This window comes from Mus caroli, unplaced genomic scaffold (assembly GCF_978045245.1).
Source record: "Mus caroli unplaced genomic scaffold, Mus_caroli_1 scaffold_9, whole genome shotgun sequence".
In the NCBI taxonomy this organism is placed as follows: Eukaryota; Metazoa; Chordata; class Mammalia; order Rodentia; family Muridae; genus Mus; species Mus caroli.
In genome coordinates, this window is record NW_028227264.1 from 18619721 (window position 1) to 18629450 (window position 9730).

General features: G+C 44.5%; 1 protein-coding gene and 2 long non-coding RNA genes across 4 annotated transcripts in view; 1 reads left to right on the forward strand and 2 right to left on the reverse strand.

Annotated features, from left to right (window-relative positions):
- Window positions 1–1527, forward strand: part of Hbs1l (HBS1 like translational GTPase) — a 72312-nt gene extending 70785 nt beyond the window's left edge. The window contains exons 17-18 of one of the 2 annotated variants that reach the window (XM_021173802.3): window positions 341–485; window positions 961–1527. In XM_021173802.3, the coding sequence (XP_021029461.1) occupies window positions 341–485; window positions 961–972 (157 nt within the window). In that variant the 3' untranslated portion in view covers window positions 973–1527. Of the gene's footprint in view, window positions 1–340; window positions 507–960 lie in introns of those variants that run through there. The other variant, XM_085842678.1, reaches the window with a different exon arrangement.
- Window positions 467–4223, reverse strand: LOC110302954 (uncharacterized). The gene is made up of 3 exons (XR_002378882.3): window positions 3389–4223; window positions 640–781; window positions 467–551 (listed from the first exon to the last, which is right to left on the reverse strand). It is a non-coding gene; the product is annotated as an uncharacterized LOC110302954 (long non-coding RNA).
- Window positions 4224–6467: 2244 nt separating this feature from the next.
- LOC147002571 (uncharacterized) lies at window positions 6468–9518 on the reverse strand. Its single transcript, XR_015048515.1, has 3 exons — window positions 8961–9518; window positions 7598–7753; window positions 6468–6567 (listed from the first exon to the last, which is right to left on the reverse strand). It is a non-coding gene; the product is annotated as an uncharacterized LOC147002571 (long non-coding RNA).
- Between the last annotated feature and the right edge of the window lie 212 nt (window positions 9519–9730).

The window sequence follows — 9730 nt, forward strand, 5'->3', positions numbered from 1 at the left end:
GTGGCGTGGATTGAGATGGATGTTAGAGCATTATGGGGGATAGGATATAGTGGGCCTGGAGGGCGTGGATAGAGGTCTATTTTAAGACTGGCTTACACACACACACACACACACACACACACACACACCCCTGAGATCTCCTTAGTAGTTCTTAAATCTAGAATTACTTAAATTCCTTTTAGCCCAGAAAAATTCAAAGGTATATGCTTGTGTTTAAAACGTACACACATGCAACCTGTTCTCCTGGATTTGGAAGGCTGAGTGGATTTGCTGACTGGGGGTGAGCCGCTCACCTTCCCTGTGCTCATCTGTTCCTCCTTTCTCCCTGCACTCCTAACAGGTTGCTGACCAAGGGCCAGAACGCCTTGGTAGAGCTGCAGACCCAAAGACCAGTGGCTCTTGAGCTCTACAAAGACTTCAAGGAGCTGGGGCGGTTTATGCTGCGTTATGGTGGCTCCACGGTAGCTGCCGGTGTTGTCACTGAGGTATCTGCTATGTCCTCTTAACTTTGTCTGTTTCATCTTCCAAAGGTGGTTGCTGAGGTTCTGTGGCTGAAGGGAATACACAGTATTGGAACAAGGAATTAAAATTTATACTAAATAGTTTTTAAATAAGAGGAGAAAAGTATCATATACTTACAGTCACATGAATGGGAATCCATATTTCTTTAACTTACTGGCTTTCAGTGATTTCAAATAATTCATCCAAAAACTTGAATATTCATTGAATGTAGTTGTAAACATTTTCTGAAACATATGGCATTTGAAGGGGATACCTAGAACTGAAGCAGGAAATCTCAGTAGTTCAAATTTCTTCTACATTCTCATAAGTAATATGAATATTTTATCTTAAGATTAAAAAGCTAGGTATCAGGACAGGGGCAGGAGAACTAGTAAGGGGGGGAACCACCCATGCACTGTCGCTGCAGTTGTAAAGTGTCTCATCTTCTTTATTTTACAGATAAAAGAGTGACGGGTCCGGTCCTCATCTCACCATGCTTCCAGAGGAGCAAGTCAGCCCCTGAGGCACTCAGTGGTGCAGCTAAGGAAACAGCATGCAGTCATGATTGTTAGATGAGAGAAACTAAAGTACAGTTAGCTGCCAGCAAGTATTAAGGATCACTCTGCAAAACTTCCCCGTTGCCAGCTGCCAGGGGGTGGCAGTAAATACGTGTGTTGTGTTGAGACTTGTGGGAGGTATCAGAAGACACTTAACTCAGTGGACTCGACTTCCAGCCAAACCCAAACCAAACGCTGTTCTGTTTTCATTCTCCTGCTGTGTGTGTGTTCTAAGGAAGCCTTGAACCTTAGTGGGGCTTGGAGAGTCCATCTTTGACCTGGTGCTTTTTTTAGTTAACACTAAGAAAAGATTTACTGAAGGTAACAGTAAAGCTATTTTGTGCTGAAAATAAAACCGTCCATCAAGCCTGCCTTCTGGAGTGTAATGCGAAGTGACAGAAATCCGTTCTTAGGTAGCAAAGGTGCTACTTAAGTTGAGAAGCCAGCTAATAAAATGCCTTAGTTTGAATGTACGGCAAAAATGTGTTTTATTTCTTAGACATCTCTGAGGGAGTCTCTCCCCCATCAGCAGATGAGACTCGGGCACTGGGTGGGATCTTTTCACCAAGAGTTACGGACTGATGGGATTCTTCTGCTTTTTATGCTAATGCTGAACCAAGTTTAGTCTTAGCCTCTTCTAACCAGATCTTGGGGTTTCTGTTCCTTTGGAATTGGTTATTGACCATGTCTCGGTCATGTCTATATGTCTATATGGAAAGGCTGTGCTCCTTTATGAATAAGACTCTGATTTTCTTCAAAGTATCGGCAACAAGCTTGAAGGGTTATTGATTTAATGGTGATTTGTTGGGCCATTTCTCAAGTCAAAGAAATTGAGGTTATCTGGTGTCCTTAGCCGAGCCTGGGACTGAAGGACGTTATTGTAGACATTTTAGAAATTAGAAAAGGCATGGATTCCCACATTTAATAGGTGCTCTTTTCTGGCTCTTGTTCTTGATTTTTTTTTTTTAGGGTTTTGCTGTATAGCCTAGATTGGCCTTGAACTTGCAGTGTAGCTCAGTCTTCCACGCCCTGGGATTGCAGGTGTATACCACCTTAACTGCTGTGCAGCTGAAGAGTCCCAGCCACATGGTCTGAATACAGACCCTAAATGTTCTGCTGGGTCCACAGCCCTGTGATTGCTCTCATACCGTGATCCTTTAATAAAACAGCATTGTGTGGCTGTCAGTTGAGTTGAAACTTACTAAGAACATTCTGTTCCTATGTTGTTGAGAAACTTTATAGATACTTCTGATAGAAAACAACCTTAAGTTGACTTCAAAACAATTTGGCTCACTTAGTTGAAGCTGAGTTAATCCTACCTTTGAGTTAGTCTGGGAGGGACAACTTTCTTGACCTTTGCCCTTCATGTAACTGCAGTCTTTTCTACCTATGACCCAGTTCTCAAATGACTCTGAGACTTCATTGTTTATGAATAAATGCCTAGGCCCTAAGCTTGGGCTCTCTCCCCAACTAGCTCATAGCTTAAATCACCTGTTTATTCTGTTCTCTCTGTCCAACATGGCTGGTTACCTCTCCTCAGTGACATCCATCTTCTCAGAGTAGGAGGCAAATGCTTCCTGCCTTTGTCACCCAAAGTCACCTGAAATTTCTCCGGGTCATTGGAGCATCATCTTCAGCCTTCGGGCCCAGAATCTCTGACACACTTTTCTGTGACGCAGGAATTATGAAGCACTTGCCTACCTTGTCCTTGCAAAGTTTGGCAGTCTACTTCCCTGTGTCCTGTTTGTCCAGTTTGACCAGTGGACACCATACTGTCTGCGGTTGAAGCAGGGGAAGTTTGCCACATAGAAGCAAACACCATGTGGAGGTTTTCAATGCTCATCATCTTTGAAGTGGAATGGGGGTGGCCAGGAGCAGGGCTTCCCTGAAGTCCTGACTGGATCTGTGATGGTGGATGATCTAGCTAACCTTAGAGAAGTTGTTTTGTGCAGGGAAACAGCAATTGAGGCAGTCTGTGAGTTTGAATCACCTGGGCTACTTGTCTCCTTTGATGATCTTTATTTTTCAAATGTATAAACTTTCAGAGGTCATGGGTGTGCAATGTGCACAACTCAGTTAAAGATTACTTTTTGATCTGTGTTCAAACAGGAAATGGGCATCTATCAATTTATAAGTTAGTTTGGACCATATGACCAAACTGTAATACAGGTTTCCATTCATGCCATTTGAAAGGATGGTGTGTATCCTGAAGATTCTGGAGCCAACAAAATGTATTGGCTGTGCACAGCTGAAGCCCTGGCTGAGACATTTTCATGTCCTGGCCAGGCCTAGAACTGTTCCCATGTAGAGGGATCAGCAACATAAGTTACCTATTTTGTTGATCGACTTGATTTCATTCTTCCTGTCTGTAGTCAGGATCTTCAGGAGGTCTCCCCGGTCAAATCTGGTTTTTATTAATTTTGATGAATCCATAGTTTTTCTTCTCCTGTTGATTGATACAAAAGAATATTCTCGTCCCCAACACAACTCATCCCCTGCCTTCCATTCTGAGGTTAAGACATTGTTAATATAGTCAAGTTGATTTTTAGTTCAGAGGGTTTTTTCCCCATAATCCAGTGTTTCTCAGCAGCTGTTGGTTTTTATTATTAGCATTCAAAAATTTTAAAGTTAATAAAGCACTATGTAGTCTATTTCTAGGGGTCTTTGTTACCCGTTTTGTTAAGCATCGCCTTTAAAGTATGATTAGATCTCGCTACAACTGTTTGTCCTGTAGGGTTGTGTGGCATACCTGTAATATGCTTTATATTGTAATATGCAAAAAATTTCATTTTGTTAGACATATGCTGGAGCATTGCCAGTTTTAATCTCTGATGACATTTCCAAGATAGCTATCACCTCTAATGTACAGTCTCAGAATCAGCCTTTTCAGGACGCATGGTGGAAACATTGAAATCTTGAGTAGCAATCGTTTGATGTGTTAACACATGTACATATCTTAATTCTCCAAACTGTAAAATGAAACGCAAGCTATTGTGTGACATTGCTCTAAGGTAGCATTATGCAGAATCTGGATTCATAACTCGGAATGCACCATCTCTGTGGAGTGCCATTCGAAGTCCTCAAGCCCCTCTGGGTTTTCTCATCTACCTTTTGGTTCCAGATTGGCTGCTTCTGAAGTTATTCATTCTGATGAAATTAATCCTCTAAGCTCTGTGACCTATAACCTGGTATCTGTCTTTTAGTCCTGTCCTTATTGCAGTCTGTTTATTCTGATCTTAGAGGATATATAGAATTGTAATCATTACTGAACATATAATTATTTTTATATTGACAGTCAAAACAAAACTCCATGGGCTCCAAACGCCTTCTATAGTGTTCTCCATTTTCGCTTGAGTGCTCTCTCTTTCCCTTGGAGACTTATTTTCCTATCTCCCTTTGGAGGCTTGTGGTGGTTTGAATATGCTTGGCCCATGGGAAGTGGCATTTTTAGGAGGTGTGGCCTTGTCTCTGAGTAAGTGTGTCACTGTGTAGACATGCTTTGAGGTCTCCTAGAGCCCAAGCTCCACCCAGTGTGGAAGAGAGAGCCTCCTCTTGGCTGCCTAAGATGAAGATGTAGAATTCTCAGCTCCTCCAGTACCATGCCTGTCTGGACACTGCCATGTTTCCCACCATGATAATGGACTGAGCCTGTAAGGCAGCCCCAGTTAAGTGTTGTCCTTTATAAGTTGCCTTGGTCATGGAACCGGACTCAGACAGAGGCTTTATTTCTCTTAATGTTTTCTAAATTTAATATCTTTTTCCATATTTCCTTTACATCCTTTTCTCTGGGGATTTTTTTAACATTATTTAGTTGTTTTTATGGACATCATTTTATTAATTTTAAACTAATTTCTCTTTTATTGTTTTCAAACTCACACATTACCAGTTTAGAAGTCTGGGTTCTTCAGTCATACGACAGCTCCGGGGAAAATGTTCCTTCTGCTCTTCTGGGCTTCTGCAGGTTCCTCAGGCCAGCATGTTGCCCTGGCTGTGCCCCTCTTGGGTTGGTCCCTTTCTCTGGGTGGACCCAAATTGGGCTGCAGTTTCCCATGGGACACCTAGAGCTCTCTAGCTCACTTTCCAACCTTTTTCAGAACCATACTGTGCTTGAGGCCCTGGTAGAACCAGCTTTTCTATTCAGCAGGGTCTTTTGGCAAACAGCCACCTTTTGTGATGCCTCTCAGCGTCTCCCACCTGGGAGTTCTCAGGCTCTAAGCTTGGATTTGTAGCCCAATATTCCGTGAGCCATTTGTAACTAAGGTCTTTTCTACCCTCATCCCAGTTCCCTCTGAGACTTGTTCTCTGACTAACCTGTTGTAACTTACATAATTGTTCTATTTGTGCCACATGGCTGGTTACCTCTTCAACTTCATATGTTTGTCTCCTCAGAGTCCCAAGGAAATCTTCCCACCTTTAACTTGAAGAGTTCCAATCTCTCTACCGGATGTCCCACCTTCTAATTCTGCTTGAGCTCATTGGCCATCAGTTTTTTATTGACAGGTGATGCTTCCACACAGTGCATAAGAGATTATCCCTACACTGCCTTGCCTTGCTTTTCCTGCTTGCCCTGCCCTGGTGGTCATTTGCCTCTGAGATCTATAGACTCTTCTGTAGTGATAGGCTATAGACAGAGCATGGTGGCTGTACACTGTGTTCTCACACCCTCTATCTGCAGCAGGGACAGGCTGGAAGAGGTTGTACGGGGGGAATCCCTAAACCCATCCACTCACTGGCCATGGTTGGGGTTTTCCCTGGGACATGTTTACAGCAGTGTGAAGTGAACATAAGACAGCTGAGAATTGTAGGGTGCTGAAATTTGGGGTTCTACTAAACAGTGGGTTGTTATACTTAGAAATATGGTAAAATTAACATTTTAAATTAAGAATTTAGCATAAATGAATAATAGCAACATAAATGAAGGGGCTTAATGACTTTCCTTTCTTGAGAATTGTAAGTGTTCATCAAAACTCAGGTGTCCTGAGGTGAGCAGCAGGCCAGCTCTTGCCTGGAAGATGCTTCATCCTCTCCTCAGTGAGGCTACTTTAAGACGTGATTAGTGGTGTAATTATAGTTGTAAAATACAACTTAAGATGGCATAGCTGAAATACGTGAACTGATCCCAGATATGGAGACATTGTGACTACATGACTAAGTTTATTCTCACAACCATAGCAAGCATGAAGATAATTTTGGGTAAATCTCTAATTGAATTAATCAAAAAGCAATCAAATTTAATGAGACTCACCAAAGATCATGAAATCAAAACTGCCTTAAATTATGTAGCCCAGCCCTCACAACCCCCCTCAAAAAATAAATAATGAAAAATTATTAAATAATATAATTAAAGCTGTTTGAATTTTCATACTGCCTTAGAGATCATCTAAACAAAATTTGTAGAGGAATCTCTTACCCAAGTAGATAGCACATTGTTAAACGCAGAAACCTGGCGAGTCAGCACCAGCAGTAGCAAGGAGTTAAATGCTGCAGAGTCAGCTCTGGCCCAGTAGCCCTGCAAGGAAGCCTTTGCTTTGAAATGGCTCAAATAGGTTTTAAGCCTCCTTCCTTGGGCTGCAGGTGGAGTGTTGGCTGAAGAATTAAAAAGCTGGTCAAAATGTCATATGCCCGTATTTATTTACAAGGTAGAGCCGCAAGCAAGAAGCTATTAAAATAATGCCAGGCATGATTTACAAAGTTATTTTCTGGAGCAGCGGTTCTCCACCTTCCTAATGCTACTATCCTTTAATACAGTTCTGTGGGTCAAAAATGGGGTCCCGCATCTGCTGGGGGCCGCTGGCTCGGGGCTAGGGCTGCTAGGCGAGGCTGGACACAGGAAGTTTGACTGTGTGCACCCACACAGAACTACTGGGTGGGCGTCGGGCCGTGAGAAACCGCAGGACCCGGCTCTGGGGGTGGGAAAAGGTGCAGTCTGGGGTCCCCTCGGACCTGCCAGAGTTAGGCTCAGATTCTCCGGCACCACAAACGCCACTGGGTGCCATGGAAGAGCCGGTTCTGGGGTCCCTGGGCCACACAGAAGCCAGGGATGTCAGGTTCTCAAGTCTCGGAAGAGCTGAGAATGGGTGAGGACCCTTGGGCGGACTCCGGCAGGGGGACCAAAGGGAAAAGGGCAGGGAGGAATGAGCTCCGGGAGGTTACTGTGGAGATGAGAGTCCTAGGCTTACTCAGTCAGTGGTTTGGGTTGGCCGAAGCCCTGGCTGGAGCACAGGGAGGCCTCCCAGAGGCTCTTTGGGGGAAGGCCTGCTCCATTGCTCCAGCATGGTGGATCCCGATGAGAAGAGACAGCCCATGGTTTTAAGGCATTTATTGTACAAAGGCAGAGAGAGGGAAAGAGTAGGGAAGCAGAGGCCAGCCATGAACACGAGGAGAGAGGGGGGAAGGGAAGGCAGAGAGAGGAGGAACAGGGGAGAAAGAGTAAGAGCAAGAGAGTAAGAGGTAAAAGAGCAAGGAGGGGGCAAGCAGCTCCTTTTATAGTAAGCTGGGCCATCCTGGCTATTGCCAGGTAACTGTGGGGAGGAACATACCTGGCTGCCAGGTAACTGTAGGGGTGGAGTCCAGACAAGTACCAGGAGCTTGGCGTATTGCCTATGATGCCACACACCTCTCTGCAGCGGGCTGTGGGAGACTGTTACGATCCTAGAAAAGCACCTGTGTTTGAGGAATTTAGTCCTGGAAGTCTGCTTTGGATGGCGGAGGGAGAAAATATCATGTTAATTATGCATCCGGGATAGGCAGTAACAGTTTGTCTATAAAAGGAAACTGGTTGTCAATTAAGGGTTGAAGAATGGTAATCAGCATAGTTGATTTGACCTGTGGACGTAGATTAGATGACTTTTGAACCTTAAAGGGAATGTTAAGTGAGTTGAATAATTTTTTGGTAACACACGAATGCTAGGGAGAAAAACAAACATTTAAATAAAGAAGAGAGAAAATTGTGGGTTGAAAAGCACAAACATTGTTTCAGGTGTTCCTGTTAGGAGAACTTCTAAGCATTTAAACAAACCCTGAAAACCTTTGGCTTCAGGTGTGGTTTTTCTTTGGTGGGCTTAGGTGGAGGAGCCAGGGGCCTGCTCCGCCATGAGGTGGGTGTGTGCTCTAGCAGACACCCTGTTTTCCTGTTTTCCCCATTTGTTTTTTCTTGGAAAGCAGAAGGAGATGAAATTCCAATCTTGAAGAAAAGCTCAAAGGAACAAGCACAGAAGTTTCATAGGGCCATCAGGGACAGAGGGAGTGGGAGGCAGCCCCCGTAGTTCTGTTCTGTTTCTAGCTGGAAGCAGCGGTAGCCTGCTGGCCAGTGTGAGAGGGTGAATCCTGCCTTTTGGCCTGCAGGGACCTTAGGAAATGGCGTGTTGGCTGGCAGGCCTAGGAAACAGAGTTCAGGGCAGGAGCTGCCATCTGAGGAATCAGCTCCATAGGAGCCCTGCTGTGGAGCTGGGGGAGGGACAGAGAGTAGAGGCAAGATTTGGAGAGTGTAGCTCAGAGTCAAAGGAGGAGGGGGAAGAAGCTGTCCAGGAGGGAGGGAGGGAGAGAAGGAGGGAAAGACAGAGACAGAGAGAGACAGAGACAGGGAGGGAAGAGATTCATGGTCAGTAAGAAACTGAAGACGCTCTCTTTACATTTTAAACATTCTACAAAGTAGAAATACAGAGAATGGAAACACAGCAATACAGCAGTCAAAACATTTCCACAACTGGTGAAAGACAAAGCCAGTGGTAGAAAAGCAGCCTCCTCCAATCACGGTTAAGAACAAATTCTCACTAAATGCACTGTGGTGAAAATGGAACACCAAAGAACACCAGACAGCCTTCAGTTGGCTGAAGTACAGGAAGGATGGGGAGATAGCAACATGGAGAACAGAAGGAACAATATCTTCAGAGGGTTACTTACAAAATACAAAACAAGAGCTATGGTGCACAAGGGAGTTTGGTTATCCATGGAGCCTCAGCAGAGTGAACGGTGGTGTGTCCTGTCCTCTCAGAGGCCATGTGCTGGTCTGTTCAGCTGTGACAGCATAACTGAAATTAGATCACTTGAGAGAACCTGAATTCTTGTTGTTCTGGAGACTGGGAAGACCATGATGATGGTGTGAGGAGATTGTGTATGGTAAATATTCCCTGCCTCTGCCACTTCCTCACCAGGCAGAGTAGCTGTGCTCCTGCGGCAGAAGGCACAAATGACTGATAGCCCGTTATGAAGGCACCACCGAGGCTGTGAGCAGCACCTTAACTCCAGGAGTGCCCACTTAAACACTGCCACTGGAGGGTTAAACGTGCCCGAATTCTACCATTGCCAGCATTACCGGGTAGAAAAGACAGCTCCCTTGCTCCTGTGGCCAGTTCCTACAGGGACATGGATGCGTCCTCCTGAGATGGACTCACAGGCTGTTAGGCGTTAATGTAGCTAAAGTTTCTTCTCATTTCCTGTCAGTACTTGAGTACTCATGTGTGACCTTGGCCACATTGTGTAACCTTCCAGAGGCTCAATGCCTTCCCTAGAAAGGAGGAAGTAAGGATTGCTGCATGGGACATTATTCTGTGGAACCAATTTTCTTTATGCTTTGCACTTCATCTTTAAACAGTGGGCACTTATGGTGCACTGCCGATAAAATCATCTCACACACACACAGTTGATATGAAAGGACAATCTGAAGACATTGT